Source organism: Danio rerio, chromosome 25 (assembly GCF_049306965.1).
Source record: "Danio rerio strain Tuebingen ecotype United States chromosome 25, GRCz12tu, whole genome shotgun sequence".
NCBI lineage: Eukaryota > Metazoa > Chordata > Actinopteri > Cypriniformes > Danionidae > Danio > Danio rerio.
In genome coordinates, this window is record NC_133200.1 from 2673553 (window position 1) to 2691438 (window position 17886).

The 17886-nt window shown below is 41.0% G+C and overlaps 1 protein-coding gene and 1 long non-coding RNA gene across 7 annotated transcripts in view; one reads left to right on the forward strand and one right to left on the reverse strand.

Moving 5' to 3' along the window:
- pparab (peroxisome proliferator-activated receptor alpha b) overlaps positions 1 to 17886 on the forward strand; it is a 70592-nt gene that overhangs the window by 21688 nt on the left and 31018 nt on the right. For 4 of the 5 annotated variants that reach the window (XR_012399899.1, XR_012399898.1, XM_009297698.5 and 1 more), the window contains exons 2-4: positions 8263 to 8496; positions 11755 to 11912; positions 17013 to 17151. Coding sequence is in view for 3 of the 5 variants with exons in the window: in XM_009297698.5 (XP_009295973.2) it covers positions 8301 to 8496; positions 11755 to 11912; positions 17013 to 17151 (493 nt within the window). In the remaining 2 variants the exon portion in view is untranslated. 5 annotated transcript variants of the gene reach the window in all.
- Positions 9857 to 17886, reverse strand: part of LOC141380851 (uncharacterized) — a 38183-nt gene continuing 30153 nt past the window's right edge. For both annotated transcript variants that reach the window (XR_012400148.1, XR_012400147.1), the window contains one exon: positions 9857 to 11905. This is a non-coding gene — a long non-coding RNA (uncharacterized lncRNA). The remainder of the gene's footprint in view (positions 11906 to 17886) is intronic.

Consider the following 17886-nt stretch of genomic DNA (forward strand, 5'->3'; position numbering starts at 1 on the left):
AATTGTTAAGCACCAACATGAAAGAAATACTATAGTAATTTGCTAGTAAATAATACAATAGGGGTTTTAAACCGTACTATAGTAGCTATATAGTAAAAATGCTACAGCATACTATAGTTTTAACTAATACTGTAGAACAAGTGTAGTTTTTAAAAAGTGCTGTAAATAAACAGATAATGTTGTTTATTATTGGGTGATTTGCTTATATTAGTATATTTATATTATCACAGCGGTGCTGTCGCCTCACAGCAAGAAGGTCGCTGGTTTGACCCTCAGCTCAGTTGGCGTTTCTGTGTGGAGTTTGCATGTTCTCCCTGCGTTCGCGTGGGTTTCCTCCGGGTGCTCCGGTTTCCCCCACAGTCCAAAGACATGCGGTACAGGTGAATTGGGTAGGCTAAATTGTCCGTAGAGTGTAATTGTGTGTGTGTGTGAATGTGTGTGTGGATGTTTCCCGAAGATGGGTTGCGGCTGAAAGGGCATCCGCTGCTTAAAAATGTGCTGGATAAGTTGGCGGTTCATTCCGCTGTGGCGACCCCACATTAATAAAGGGACTAAGCCGACAAGAAAATGAATGAATGAATGAATGAATATTACCACAGCAGCTGTACAATTACTATCATTTAAGTCCTTCACTTTAGTACAGCGGAAAAACACTATAGTATTTTGTAGTACATGTGATGTGCAGTAAAATTGCACCTCATTGTACTACATTTTTTAATTGTTCATGGCTATTTTGATTATTTTAAACCCTGAACATCCACTCATCCTGCTGAACACAGAAGAAGATATTTTGAAGAATGCTGAGAACCTAGAAATATTAGTTTTTTCTGTTATGAAAGTCACTGGTTTTCAGCTTTCCTCAAAATATTTGCTTTTAAGAAACTTAACCACTGAGTAAACAGTGAGTATATTTCAGTTTTTGTGGCGAGCTGTTCCTTGAGGAGCTGTTAAGTCATTGATGTATCAATAATATGACCAGGTTCAGTCAGTGCTTTTAATCGGTCTCCGAGTGCACTGTGGTTTTCAGATCTTCACACTTTCACAGTCATGATGTTACCGTGAGAAGTGTGCCATCCTGATGTCATTGAGTTTGGTGTCTGGTTTTGTTGACAGCCTCGCGCCCTCGTGCTGGAGGTCACGCCGTGTGTTGAATTGCAACTGGAAACTCTGGACGATGCGTACTTTCCATTTATAAAGACGCCCAGCCGCGTGTACAAACTCCAGCAAGGTGGAAGTTTGTTGTGGTTTTTGCACATGCCGTTCCTACCGGGATTTAAGTTCATTTGTTGGCTGTTTGCTATGATTTTGTTTATATATTTGGCTAGTGACGTCTGAGATCTTTGATAGAGCTCATGGATTAATGACTTGCTTCACCATGATTCGTTTACAAGTTGTAATCCGCCTGTTAATAAGCTGTCAGTAGTTTTCAAGTTATGCATTTTTGCTTGTTACACCTGGCTCAAAGATGCAACATTCCTTCCCAATAACAGAATAATTCAATTGATATGAATTAAACATGCTCAAAATGGGAATATGGCATGAAACGTTTGTAAATAAAGCAGCGTTTCCATCCACTACGAAAACAAAAGAGAACCATATGGTCACTTCCTGATAAACTGATATCAGACAGAACAGTGTGGTTTCCAAACCAGCCTCATTATTGATACATACCCCTGTATACATTTCAGGAGAGCGCCAAAATACGTCCCAGGAGCTACGTTTACTCGAAGCTTTTTTTTTTTTCGCGAATCCACCAGAGGCCGCTGTGTACGCTTTTTCAGATCTTAAATTTCTCTCGCGAGTGTCATTCATGCCTGCTGTTTTCGCGTAAATCACCAGAGGCTGCTGTCGACGGATTGACCAGCAGATTTCCCTACCCACTCCCGTCTCTAAACCCAACCATTAGTGTTTTCAAAAGCAATCCAGACATAAAGCCCTCGTCTGATTTTAATCACGTTTTCATATTTTACCACGTTCTCACCCAGTTATTTACTTTCTAACTACATTTACCCAGTTGTTTAACCGTTCTTTGCCTACTAGTAGGCTCAGAAGGCTGTCATCATCCATCAACACGGTTATTCATGTAACTGGGAGTCTGAGGCTGTGTTAGAATCCATGTGCAGAAGTTTATTAAAGGGGTTAGGCAAAGACATCAACGAGAAAACAGGCTGAGATTCGGCAACATACAAGCAGTTCAATCCAAACACAAGAGCAAATCCAGACGACGAACTATAAGAGCAGGCAGAAGTTCAGTAACTCAACAATCAATCCAAAACAGATCAAGAGGGCAGAGACAGAGAACGACTGTGAGCAAGGCAGGCAGGGTCATACACAGGATAGCGGTCATGGAACAACGCTTGGTAAGGCAGGTAAACTGGCAATAGAGTGGAGTAGCTATGACGTCGCTTTGTAGGCTAATCGGCTGCTAGCATAAAACTGGTTCCCTTGTGAAAATCCCTATAGGATTTTCCCATAGGCTTTTTTCGAAGATGGCAAATAATAAGCTGTGTGTTCAAACACTGTTCATTACACTTACACGTTTTGTCCTGTCGGATAATCCTCACACAAAAATACAACTTTAAACACTTTTGGATCTTAAATACAAACGCAAGAATTGAAAAGCTAACATTAGGCTATAAATGGACTAGAGAGCCCTCGGGGAGCTCCTCTGTGACGTCAGCACCGCCCTGCTACAGACAACTTATCTAGCTTATTATTAGTAATGATGTCCATGACAGAGTTAATCTCTCTGTTTATTATATTATAATCAGGGCCGGAGCAAGCTGAACTGCCGCTCTAGGCAAAGGACGGTCATGCCGCCCTCAACCGCAACCCTCTCTATTCTGCCTTCTAGACGCGGATATAACGAAGGGCGCGGGTGGTGAGGGTAGTGTCGGGGACGCGGATATAACTGAGGGCGCGGTGGTAAGGGTAGTGTCGCGGACGCTGCCGTCTCTATTCTGCTACCCTAGATGCGGCTATAACTGAGGGCGTGGGTGGTGAGGGTAGTGTCAGGGACGCGGATATAACTGAGGGCGCGGGTGGTGAGGGTAGTGTCAGGGACGCGAATATAACTGAGGGCGCAGATGGTGAGGGTAGTGTCATTGACGCGGATATAACTGAGGGCGCGGATGGTGAGGGTAGTGTCAGGGACGCGGATATAACTGAGGGTGCGGGTGGTGAGGGTAGTGTCAGGGACGCGGATATAACTGAGGGTGCGGGTGGTGAGGGTAGTGTCAGGGACGCGGATATAACTGAGGGCGCGGGTGGTGAGGGTAGTGTCAGGGACGCGGATATAACTGAGGGCGCGAATGGTGAGGGTAGTGTCATGGACGCGGATATAACTGAGGGCGCGGATGGTGAGGGTAGTGTCAGGGACGCGGATATAACTGAGGGTGCGGGTGGTGAGGGTAGTGTTAGGGACGCGGATATAACTGAGGGTGCGGGTGGTGAGGGTAGTGTCAGGGACGCGGATATAACTGAGGGTGCGGGTGGTGAGGGTAGTGTTAGGGACGCGGATATAACTGAGGGTGCGGGTGGTGAGGGTAGTGTCAGGGACGCGGATATAACTGAGGGTGCGGGTGGTGAGGGTAGTGTCAGGGACGCGGATATAACTGAGGGTGCGGGTGGTGAGGGTAGTGTCAGGGACGCGGATATAACTGAGGGTGCGGGTGGTGAGGGTAGTGTTAGGGACGCGGATATAACTGAGGGTGCGGGTGGTGAGGGTAGTGTCAGGGACGCGGATATAACTGAGGGTGCGGGTGGTGAGGGTAGTGTCAGGGACGCGGATATAACTGAGGGTGCGGGTGGTGAGGGTAGTGTTAGGGACGCGGATATAACTGAGGGTGCGGGTGGTGAGGGTAGTGTCAGGGACACGGATATAACTGAGGGTGCGGGTGGTGAGGGTAGTGTTAGGGACGCGGATATAACTGAGGGTGCGGGTGGTGAGGGTAGTGTTAGGGACGCAGATATAACTGAGGGCGCGAGTGGTGAGGGTAGTGTCAGGGACGCGGATATAACTGAGGGTGCGGGTGGTGAGGGTAGTGTGGCGGACGCCGCTCTCTCTATTCTGCTGCCCTAGTCAGCCGCCTAGGTCGCCTCTATGGATGCGCCGGCCCTGATTATAATCCACGCTATATAAAATAAACAAATAAATACGCAAACACACATAGACCTATGTGCCTTTTGGATCGTTTTTACGTGGGAAATACGTCTGTTTTGCTTTACGGTTGTTCTAAAAGTTTTAAAACTGTGTGTATAAATCTGCCTACAGTATTATAATCAGACATGTTTAAATAAGTGTATCGCTCACGTGCACACAGCCTGCGTACCTTAACAGACGACAGAAAAAAGGCGTGAGGAGGAACAAGTCTATCAAAGTTCCATCATCATGGACAGAGAGCAACATTCAATATTCCTTTTTTTTGTCACGAAGTACAGCGAAAAGCAGCCCATAAAGTCACATCTGAATTCCCAATTAGAATAATACAACAAACTATAAAACACTATTCATGAAAATACCATAGACTGTAAAAAATACCTAAATTACAGACAAATTTAAATGCCCAACACAAGTGAGCTGAGTGCGCTCCAGACCAGTTCAGCTCGATGACGTATAATGTCTCCGACACCGCCTGTAGTCCCATTTAGCAACTTTATAGCAACCGTCTTTTTAAAGAAGCGTAACCGATTTAAAAATTCAAGAGTGTGCTGTTACTGATGAGTTTTACGTCGTAGAACAAAACGAGAAAGTATCTTGAGTTTGTGTTCGCCACAAACCTTATTTAAGCGATTTTACTGAAACCCCATTCAAAAAACCAATTGACTTTCGGACGAGCGAAGCGGAACTGCTAAAATGCTAACTCGGGTTTTTGCATACAAATTGACGTCATAGTTCTTCCATTTTATCCGCTTGTTAAGTGTGACGTCAAGCGAAGCGGCTTCCGGGTCTAAGCGCTCTATTCAACTGAATGGGGAGACTCATGAAATAGTAATAATAAACGTTTATAAAGCGATTTAATGCTTTCGAAAATCACGATCGCAGTATATATGTCCATGCCTAATATCCGATGGCCAGAAAGTGATTATTTTTTTATAAATTGTTAAATTTTTGGTATTTGATATGCAGCAAGCCCAGAGATTGTTGTGTACACTATGACTTTATATAAAATTAACTTTAATGTGTGATAGGAATAAAACGTGATCATAAACGAATGATTTCTCCACTCAAATGAATGGACCCGGAAACAGTATTAAATACGTCACAAACACGTCACCACTTAACAAGCGGATACTTCGCAAGGCAGCATGGCCTGAGCTTAAATACGGCACAAACAGGAAGTGACTGCAGAGGGAGCGGAGCTGAGGTGGTAGCCGGGCAAGGGCTCCCTCTGCTGGCGTGGGGTAACAATTCAACTATACTAATAGATCCAGATCTGTTTTATCATTACTGTAACTGTTTTATTATGTTTATCATTACTGTCACTGTTTTACGTTACTGTACTGTAATGTGTTTGGGGTAGGTGTAGACATTAATAAAATACAATTAATGGTAAATTTAATAAATAGTAGCTGATTACCCATGTGGAAGGATGATAACAGCCTTCTCAGCCTACCAGTAGGCGCAGAAGGCCACTACTTGCACATATCTATCAGCTGATAACCACTGATAATGTCCATTTAATCGAGTGATAACATCGGCTGATAAGTCACTTTGTTATAACTGCAGAGTTGAATTTCCAACACCAAAAGTCACCAGAGCAGGGGCTTAACGTCCCATAATGCAATTCAAAAGCGTAAATAAACGGGAAGCACTTGTGAATCACAGAAGAAGGAAACTGTTCATTAATATATATTGTTTTTACAGTGTACAGTAATTTAGAATAATTACTAAACTGCAACAATTACATAATATTAGATGTCAGATTTCCCATGAAACATCGTCAAATCATATATGAATGTGCATTATAAACAATTACAGCTGTTTATACGCTCACATTACGCATGTGAGGAAAGTGTTTTAGGAGCATGCACTGATCCGGAATGGAAACGAGCCCAACACCGGCCCTGAAGAACTGTACATGCCATTTCACTGCACTGTCCCGCCTGATAAATAAATAGAGCACACATGAACTTCAGACGGCCGCTGGGTCACATTTGAAATGCCCTGGAGTTTGGCCCATGACCTCTGACCTGTTGGCCGGCCTCAGAGTGGACAGCAGGAACAGTGTGTTCTGGCACAGTCAGGTGCGCCGTGTTTAGTAGCTTGTCATCACGAGAGCGAGTAGGTGTTGAACATTGAGCGGCACGCATTCAACACGCTCTGCTTACATGCTGGACATCAGATTGCCGGAATTTCATTTAATGCATGTAAGCAATTAGTGTTGAAGTGCTGTTTGGTGTGTGTGTATGTGTGTGTGTGTGTGTGTGTGTGTGTGTGTGTGTGTGTGTGTGAGTGAGTGTGTATACAGTTGAAGTCTGAATTATTCGCCCCCCTTTTAATTTAATCATTTTTTTTTTTATATTTCCCAAATGATGTTTAACAGAGCAAGGAAATTTTCACAGTATGTCTGGCAATATTTTTTCTTCTGGAGAAAGTCTCATTTGTTTTATTTCGGCTAGAATAAAAGCAGTTTTTATTTTTTTAAAAGCCATTTTGATGTCAAAATTATTAGCCCCTTTAAGCTAATTTTTTTTTCTGATAGTGGACAGAACAAACCATCGTTATACAATGATTTGCCTAATTAACCTGCCTAGTTAACCTAATTAACCTAGTGAAGCCTTTAAATGTCACTTTAAGCTGTATAGAAGTGTCTTGAAGAATATCTAGTCTAATATTATTTACTGTCATCATGACAAAGATAAAATAAATCATATTAGAAATGAGTTTTTAAAACTATTATGATTAGAAATGTGTTAAAAAAAGTTTTTTTTTATGCAAGAAACATCTCATGGATGCATTTGGGACACATCATCAGTGATGTATCCTGGGATCATTGAGTGTTTCGGGTCTCTCAACATCATACACTCTCTGTTTTATAAAATGTTAAATACTTTGTTAGAGAAATGCACAGTACTAAATATACAGGGTAAAAATATATGATAAATGTTTTTGCCCAGAAAAAAAAACAAAAACATGTATATTAACCCTCTTAATGGTCATGTGATGTAGTAGCCAGGGGCAGACTGGCCATCTGGCAATTCTGGCAAATGCCAGAAGGGCCGGACCAATTTTTAAATGTGGGCCGGCCTTTTTTTTTTTTTTTTTAAATATGTATTGTTTTTAGGTGCAGACAGCTTTTATCTCTTGCTAGATGCTATTATGATGATGATAATAAAAATAACAATAATAATAAATGTTAAGCATTTGGCACAATCGGCAATTGCCGCCTGGTTTCAAGATCGGCCGACCCAATCCGAGGTTACCTGGACATAATCAAAATTTGGCAAGAATGTCATATTATTTCACCATCTGTACACCAAAATAAATAGTGAATGTGCGTGTGTCGGTGTGGTAATTTGTGTGGCTACAGTGCCAGGGCTGAGTTTTCGCCCCTGGTAGTAGCTCTCACTTGTATCGTGTGGTTATCGTGCTCAAAATAGAGCTAGCGGTATGCGGATAATGAAGCTTTACACCTATTAGATATTTACTAAGTCTCTTTTTGGCTTGCAGGTTTAGTCGGCCTGTTTTGTTCCCTAATTTTCTTTCTGTGTCAGACAGACGCAGCACAGACGTTTAGATAAGGCTATTCTGGGTGAACTTAACCATATTTGCTGCTGATAACAAATATTGCAAGGGATGAAAGACGACCCAGAGCCTTTGCAGGACAAGATATGATTAGTTGTGCGTCAGTCAAATTGATTTAAACGAGATGATACTTGGATTTATTGGTTTCGTGGTTTGAAAAACTGAGTGTCTGTCGTTTATCTTATCTAAAGCTACAGCAAATGCAAATCATTTTTGGTTGGTTGGAACTTGTATTAAAGCTAACATTTCAATATAAGCTTAAAAACTTATTCAAATAAATAGAGGCCAAATAGACAATAAAAAACCTACTTAACATGACAAATGAAAGTTCATTAAGTCTCTTGACTAACATAAAACACTCATTGGCCACTTTATTAGGTACACCTTACTAGTACCAGGGTAAACGTACTTTTGCCTTCAGAACTGCCTTAATCCTTCGTGGCATAGATTCAGCAGTGTACTGGAAATATTCCTCAGAGATTTTACTCCATTAATGCTTGAAATCTCCTTGTCAGGCTGATGTGTGACTGGCGCCCGGCCCCTGTCCGCCAGCATGGTAGACATGGAGAAGCGCTACCGTCCTCCGTCTCCGCTGGATGACTCTGTGCTGGACAGTGCGCTGTTCGTCAGGGGAATGGAGGAGCTGCGGGACATCTCTCAGTCCATGGATGAAGACGCTCTCAGCAGCTTCGAGATGACCGAGAACCAGTCCGGTCTGGGCTCTGGATCCGAGAGCTCCACCGTGCTGGGTACGCAGATGCTCAAACGCAAATACACACTTTTTGCTTCTGTGTTTTAAGATTTTGGAGTGCGAGGCACCAGGTAATATACCGGGGCGGCCCGCCCATGTAAAGTCTGTGTGGGAAGCACATACAGCAAGCCTGTTCCTGGAGAACCACCTTCCTGCAGATTTCAGTTGCAACCCATAGATATATACACTAGATATCGCATAGGGACCCTGAGCATGCGTCAATAGCGCCGCTATATTTGTACAGTGCTCCCAGGACAAACGTCATTCAACCGCACTAGTCAAGACAGTGTTATTACGTGAAGATGCAGGACTTTAGCGCTGTCTACGGTTGTAGTAACGAGCAAACAAAGACAACAAAGCACAAAGGCAGAACATTTCATAGGTTATATTAAGTTTTTTTTCTGTTTTTGCATGTTCTGAACTTTTGTGCTAATCAGGTCACGTTATTGATGATAATACAGTCACTTACAGCATTCACCATACGGCAAAGCAGCTCCAACTCGCACTAAACACTCGGCTTATGCTAGTTTTGTTGAATAAAATCAGCAAACAATGCAAAAGAAATATGACAACGAGATGCTGCGCTGCCAGAAACTTGTATTATTGTCGGCTAACTTAAGTGAAAGAGTCGTTCTGGGGATTCATTCACAAACGAATCGCTCCTCCGTCAGTATGAGAGGTGAAAGCAGGAGAGGAGCTGTGTTTCAGGACATGATTAGATCAAATTTAACAGGGAGGGTGAATAGTACATTTCTGTACACACAAACACAAGCTTTTTATCAGGAATGGCCGTGCGGTCACTGATCCATCAATGTAGAAAAGTGATGTCAAATTAAAATTTTCGTAATTAGAAAAAAAAAATTGCATACTAACATCCAGGAAAACTCCCGATCATAGATATATGTGTATATGTGTTTATCTCTGGCTTTGGATGGCCACAGTCCTCCACTGTACCTTGGTCCCGCATTCATTTCAAAGGAGCGCTACCCTGTAGCAAGATGGCGGCGCTATTGACGCATTCCGTACAATAGACAACAACAGGCCAGGCGACATCTAATGTATATATCTATGGTTGCAACCCATATCAAACACACCTGAACCAAATAATTAGGACCTGAACACCACCTGATAATTACAGGCAGGTGTGTTTGATATGGGTTGCAACTGAAATCAGCAGGAAGGTGGCTCTCCAGGAGCAGGGTTGGCCACCCCTGACATACAGTACACATAGACAGCATTTAAGATTGAAGTGTCGTCATTAATGTGATATTGTCTGTCCGTATAACCAACAAATAAACAGCAGTTATTCTGACTTTTGCAATATAAACTATTGAAAAATGATATTTTAGTTGTTGTTTAGTTTAGTAAATCATGGTAATCAGGGTATTTATTATATTAAATAGTTATTGTTTCATGCTCAGAAGGAAGAAAACATCAATATAATTGCATATTTATGAAGCATCAGACAGGTTTTTCGGTTTCTTCAGTGCATATTCACAAGAGGTTTCAGTCTTAATGTACGTGCAGATAGTCGAGTCTCACTCTCCACGTCTGACCTTTACACCTCGTGGTTGAGCGGCGGTGACGTTTTCGACTGGTCATCTGTGGTTCATGCTTCAGGAATGTCTGGCCTAGTTTTCGTCTCTAGAAGCTGAATGGAGTCTATATGAATTTGCATTAATACAAATAAACAAACCTCAAGACCAGTGGAGATTTCAGAATCTCTCAATCTTTCACCATTTAATAACTAACCATAATGATGATGAGGACGGTTGAGGTTGAAACTGTATGAAGGAGGAAATGACATCATGGAAAGGTTTTGTTTTGCTGTAGTTGAGCAGGTTTCTAAAAGCAGCTTAGGCTTAATGTTTTGGCTGAAATGCGAAGACTTTGTGGTATTTTAGTAATTAGGAGATGACTATAGCAACTTTTATTTCTGGAATTCTCTCTCTGCGTGTGTGCGTGCATGTCTATAGGTGGATCTATATGAGATCGGGTTCTAGATTACTTATGTTGAATGACCCTGACTTGCTAATCACATTCTAGATCATTTTTTGTGTGCACATTTGTTTTGCTGAATGACATATTTCTCAAGTACTTTTTTTTTTTTTTTTTACTTAAGAGCATATTTTTTACGGCCACTTTATTAGGTACACCTGTCCAACTGCTCGTTAACGCAAATTTCTAATCAGCCAATCACACGGCAGCAACTCAATGCATTTAGGCATGTAGGCATGGTCAAGACGATCTGCTGCAGTTCAAAGTGAGCATCAGAATGGGGATTAAAGGTGACTTTTAACGTGGCATGGTTGTTGGTGCCAGACGGCCTGCTATGAGTATTTCAGAAACTGCAGATCTACTGGGATTTTCACGCACAACCATCTCTAGGGTTTACAGAGAATGGTCTAACAAAGAGGAAATATCCAGTGAGCGGCAGTTCTGTGGGCACAAATGCCTTGTTGATGAGGTCAGAGGAAAATGGCCAGACTGGTTCCAGCTGATAGAAAGGCAACAGTGACTCAAATAAGCACTCGTTACAACCGAGCTCTGCAGAAGAGCATCTCTGAACACACAACACGTCCAACCTTGAGACGGATGGGCTACAGCAGCAGAAGACCACACTTTGGGACCATTAGCAGCACCAATTGAGCATCGTGTCAACGCCACAGCCTACCTGAGTATTGCTGCTGACCATGTCCATCCCTTTATGACCACAGTCATCTTCTGATGGCTACTTCCAGCAGGATAATGCACCATGTTATAAAGCGTTAATGAATCTGGTTTCTTGAACATGGCAATGAGTTCACTGTACTCAAATGGCCTCCACAGTCACCAGATCTCAATCCAATAGAGCAGCTTTGGGATGTGGTGGAACGGGAGATTGGCATCATGGATGTGCAGCCGACAAATCTGCGTGATGCTATCATGTCAATATGGAGCAAAATATTTCCAGTATCTTGTTGAATCAATGCCATGAAGCATTAAGGAAAAAGGTGGTCCAACCCGGTACTATTAAGGTGTACCTAATAAAGTGGCCGGTGAGTGTATATCATTTATGCATGTCCATCGAAACAAATGTACACACTTAAATAAGCGTAATTCAAAAAAACAAAAACAAATGAATGACCGACTTCTTATTTTCTCGATCATTGGAAGTGGGCAACTTTTTTTAATTGAATGACACCGGCTTGCTAATAGTTCTAGATTATTTAAGCGTGTGCTTGTTTTGTTTTTGTGTCTTTGTTCTGTGTTGCAGATGCTCTGACCCCTGCGTCCAGCCCGTCGTCAGGTGTGTACGGTTGCCCGGTGGGTCAGGACGAGTTCACCTCCACCTCTCTGAATCTGGAGTGTCGTGTGTGTTCGGATCGGGCATCAGGATACCACTATGGCGTTCATGCATGTGAGGGCTGCAAGGTAAGAGTGTGCTTATTATTAATTCATTATTACAATTCGATTCCACTAAAGTGTATTTGTATAGCGCTTTTTACAATATTTATAGTTTTAAAGCAGCTTTACAATACATTATGGTAATTCTGATTAGGTTAAGGTTATTAATTAGCATAACGTACCATTATTAGGGATTATACATTTTATTTACTCTGCCATCTGAATGCATCACACAACTGAAGCTGCAACCATATTTGATTCTTAATTATGACTTAAAGCTGAGTGAATTGCTTCTGGTTCAAGCAAAAACTACTATTTTTATTAATAATAATATCATATAATAATTACTATTATTATAATATTATTAAAAATTACTTTGAATAAATAAGTGCATGGATTAGCATAACATCAAATACTGAATATAGTTATTAAATGCAGCAAATAATACTAAAATACAAATAATATTTGTACAAATTATATATAAATAAATAATTATTGTGTGCAATAAAAAAGTGCAAACCTTTGAATAATATATATATATATATACATATATATGCAAATCAGAATGAATGGCTTCTGGGGACGGGGCTTGATTTATTCTCAAGTAATTGATTGGCTGCAGGCACATGCACCCATAGGGCTCAACCTGTGTAGTGCACATGCCCCCACCCCCTCACCCTATTGGTTCGCGTCAAATCCTGCACATGCCCCTTGGATAGTCTCTGCACGTGGCTGATTGGCTGGTTGGTTTGGTGCTGTTTGCTATTGGTGGATCACACATGATTGACAGGTTGATTGACAGATTAGATAGGAGATTTGGCTGAAGATGTATTCTGCCTAAAACATGTGTATATCAGGGCCGGAGTGGGACTCTTTTTCAGCCCTGGAGTTTCAAGCCTTAGACCGGCCCACCTCAGTTCACCACTGACTATATTAAAATAAGGTCATTTCCAATTCAGTTTCTAATGACACTATCACGTCTTTTTTTTTTTTGAGAAAACAGCTGCTTCAGAACTTCAAATGTTCAACAACCCTTACAGTATTATATGTCTTAACAATAAAAATGAAAAAAAAAAAAAGTTACTCAGGCGAGGACCGAACCCGGGTTGGTGGCGTCATAACCTAACGTGCTAACCACTTTACCACAACAGCTGTACATTGAGAGGTGACTTATCTGCTTACATCTATCTTATCTACTTATATTGTTCACGAGGCTACGAGAAAATGGATAAAAAGAGCAGGGTCCCACTTTATATTAAGTGTCCTTAACTACTATGTACTTACATCAAAAAATAAATACAATGTACTTACTGTGTTTATAATGTATTTGAGAACACTTGTGGGGCTTTTGGATTGGGATAGAGGATGGGTTATGGACAGGTTTGGTGGTATGGGTAGGTTTAAGGGTAGGTTAAGGTGTAAGGGATGGTCAACAGTGTATTTACAAATGTAATTACACAAGTTAGTTACAGATGTAATTACATACATGTATTAATCAAGCATAAGTACACAGTAAATACATGTATCTACACAATAAGTACATTGTAACAAACTTTTAGTTACTGTGTAAGTACATATTAGTTAAGGCCACTTAATATAAAGTGGAACCAAGAGCAGAGCTGCGGTAAAATAATGAATAAGAAGGCTGTGGTTAAGTAAATAAATAAATTATTTTTAAAAGTGTGACTGCTGTGCTGAGAGCAACAGATTCTGGAGCTAGGGACACCGGCCCTCGCGGCCAAAAAACGGACAGGCCCACCGGGAATTCTCCCGGTCCTCCCGATTAGCCAATCCGGGCCTGGTGTATATCTATGAAGTACAGATGCTTTTTTACACTGAATATCTTTGAATATCTTCTTGCACACACTTTTTATTGGCTCTGAGCAGAACACTAGTCTTTCAGAGGTCATTGAGGATGTTTTGTGTCTGAAGGAACATCTGCGGACTGATGCGCTAGTCATAATAGTGTTAGAAGGGGCAACACAAAAGGCTGGATGTGTTTTTATTACTGTGTTTAGTTTCCTTTTGTTGGCTCATAGCTATATTAAACCAAAGACCAGAAAGACCCTTGTGTGGTTTTAATGAATTCATTTTGAAGTATTTTTTTTTTATTTGTCTTCAGAGCTTTTGTATTCATTATCAACTGTTTTAGTATTACGTTGTATTTTAAAATAAAATAAATATTAAACATAATTTAAAATAATTAGACTAAAAGCTGTTTAATATTACGCATATTGGTTTGTGGAAATGAAATTATTTTAAAGGGATTTTTGGGGTGTTTTCTTCAAAGATCCGCTGTTTTTTTAAGGACTATCTTTGATTTAAAAATAAATAAAAAATAGGCAAATATGGTTTAATAATACATATATTGGTATATAAAAAAATATTAATTTGTAAGCATTTTAGAGAGATTTTAAAGAGAAGTTTTAATACTTTTCTTTTAATATTTCAGTGTCAATCCTCTCCAACCATAAAACATATTACAATGGAAATTTGGAAGACTACTAGATGGGTTATTGATCATGTCTAATGTTTCTAATGTCAATTTTTGTCGTTTTTATTTATTTATATGTTAATGAAATGTGGTAAATTATGCCAGAAGCCATATGTCTTAAATATTAAGTTTGAAGCCAAATAAAACATAAATATTTATATATAAATTTAGACACTAAACAATATAAATCGGAGGAAACCGATTGTGACAATCCATTAAAATTTTTTTTTTATTATTATTATATTTAAGGGAAAGCAGAGAGAGGCTGATTTATACTTCTGCGTCAAGCGCACGCGTATGCTACGGCGCAGTCTACGCCATCGGCGTCACTGACGTGCACCTCTCAAAATATGTAACTACATGCCCGATGACACGTAGCGCAAGCTCTGTGATTGGTTGGCTTGGTAGTGCTGACGAGTCAGGGCGGGACCGAGAGCCGCGTGTGCGGCATGAGCACGATGAAGCGATTGTTTACAAGTGTGGAGTCCCGTGAAGGAGCTCCGCATGAAAAGTTTTGTTTTGTGTTTACCTCATAGTTGAAGTTGTTGCACGTCCGCCGATTCCTGCCTCAAAATGAGCGAGTTTGAGCCACTTATACATTCAGGAAGCGTTCAGAATAAACAAAACACCAGCGAAGAAACTCGACACAGAGGAACATTTACACCTCACTGCCAATTAGCGTTTCAAAAGTGTTAATGCAGACCAACAGTAACAACGCGCAGAAGTATAAATGCACAGCTACGCGCGTTGCATAAACCGTGGGTTACGCCGTTCACTTGACGCAGAAGTATAAACCAGGCTTTACAGTAACACCTGGCTATTGGTGCCGACAATCCAATAAAGTTTTGAGCCAAATTTACATATATTATTTTGCCAAAATTTTAGAGTGTTAGTAAGTAGTAAATCATTTTAAGTTCATTTATCAAGTCAGTATGAGTTCAGTTAAAAGAACGAATGAAGTCCAAATTAATTACTCGCAATTAATTCAGAACTCGTTTATTTCGAGTTTTGCTTGATATTATCAGTTCATGAGTTAGCATAACTCTTTTTTTTTTTTGATGAGTCAAAGTAACCTTTTTTTAAAAATACAATTTAATCTAACTTATTTCATTTAGTGATTTTCACAGTTGGCTTTTACTGTATATTTTATCCACATTGAGCTAGCCATGAAATAGCCGTAATGTGCTGGTGTGGCAATAAATAAACAGACTTTCTCTTCCATGTCTTCAGTCAGTGGTAATCTTCTCATTAAAGCTGGAGGTCTTGCGTTCGTGTCCTGAAATCGCCCTCTGCTCCTCGTTTTTCTCCTTTCGAAATGTTGCAGTGTTTCTGGGGACTCAATGGCTCAACATGAGTGAAGCAAGAGCCATTCGTTTTTACTGCACTGAGTCTCGTCTCCATCCTTCGCCAGATTGAGAAATACTGATATTGAGGAGAGAAACGATGAGCTGAGGGCTTATACGGGTTCAGGAGGGGGTTTATTGCCTTTTAGTTTATTTAAGATCATTTAGGATGTTTTAAGTTGCTGAATATGGGTGGCACGTTGGCTCAATGGTTAGCACTGTCACCTCACAGCGAGAAACACTTTGTTTCGAGTCCCGATTGGGCCAGTTGGCAATTCGGTGTGGAGTTTCCCCCACAGTCCAAACACATGCGCTACAGGGGAATTGGATGATCTAAATTGGCCATAGTGACGTCAGAGTAAATGGGTGTTTCCCAGCAATGGGTTGCAGCTGGAAGGGCATCCATTGTGTAAAACACATGTTGGAATAGTCATGGTTTATTCCTCTGTGGAAGGAAACTTAACGAATGAATGAAGATGCTGAACATGCTTAAAGTTAAGACTGGTTTCGACTAAACCTCATTCCTATTTTGTCTCTCTGTCGCCTCCTCTGGAAGTGAGAAGCAGCGTTTTTACAATCGGAAACCCAGACGAACCCGAGGACGAATGAGGACAAACACAACCTGCCAATATGCTGCCAGGGCTATTTCCAGCAGCGCCTGGTTTAGATTGTGTACATAAATTTCTGCCTCTTTTAATAGTGAGCTTCAAATAGAGCAGTACAGTACAGAACAGTACAGATATTTAAAGCAAGCGTTGACCTTACACTGATCTGTGCTGGTTTGTGGTGTTAAGAGTGACCTCAAACTGAATTTCAATAGAGAATGTTAATAACACAAATGGGGGCTCGTCTGGGATTTGAACCTAAGACCTCTCAGGCCCATTCCAAGAATCATTTCACCAGTAAAGTGCATACTGGATCATATTAGGATTGTCTTCTAAAGATGTTTGCATCTACTTGCACTATATAATAATTGACAATATAAACAGTTAAAAACACAAATCAGGTCCAATCTGAGATTCGAACCCAGGGCTAATTGCATTCAATGCAAGAATCCTATCCCTAAAAAAAGTGCATAATATTAGGATTGTAGTTTAGCTTCTAAAGATGTCCACATCTAATTGCACTTTATGCTATCAACAATAGAGACAGTAAAAAACACAAATGGGGGCTCGTCCGGGATTTGAACCCAAATCGAGAGTCATCCCCCTAGGGAAGGCCATGATATTGTGTTGAAACCATAGCACCTTAGCAACTGTGTAGTAACACTTCTGTTTTTCACATTTTTAGGGTTTCTTCCGTCGGACCATTCGGCTCAAACTGGAGTACGATAAGTGTGAACGCCGCTGTAAGATCCAAAAGAAGAACCGAAACAAGTGCCAATACTGTCGATTTCAGAAGTGCCTGTCCGTGGGCATGTCCCACAATGGTGAGTGTTCATTCACAGCGCGAAACAGACACAGAAAACAGTCCCAACGGGATCATAGTCAGGGTGGTATAGTTACAGCAGGGTTTTTGGGGTGAATTGATCCACCCTGAAGGACGTCTAAACAAGATGTATGTGGAGGTCAGTCCTTCAATAGTGAGAAATATTTCGCGCTGATCTGTATTTTAAATATTAATGTTAATAATAGATACTGGCGACGCAGTGGTGCAGTAGGTAGTGCTGTCGCCTCACAGCAAGAAGGTCGCTGGTTCAAGCCTCGGCTCAGTTGGCGTTTCTGTGTGGAGTTTGCATGTTCTCCCTGCATACGCGTGGATTTCCTCCGGGTGCTCCGGTTTCCCCCACAGTCCTAAGACATGCGGTACAGGTGAATTGGGTAGGCTAAATTGTCCGTAGTATGTATGAGTGTGTTTGGATGTTTCCCAGAGATGGGTTGCGGCTGGAAGGGCATAGAGTAAAACAAGTGCTGGATAAGTTGGTGGTTCATTCCGCTGTGGCGACCCCAGATTAATAAAGGGACTAAGCCGAAAAGAAAATGAATGAATGATTAATAGAGACTATAAATATACATTTATATTTATAGTTATTTATATTTATATCTATAACGGTTCATACTATTGTGAATGCATAATCGCACCATTAGTCTATGCGAAAGAAGACAAAAAAAAATCAACACTCTGAAAGTGGCAGATCTTGAGCACCGATAGACTCCGTAATTGT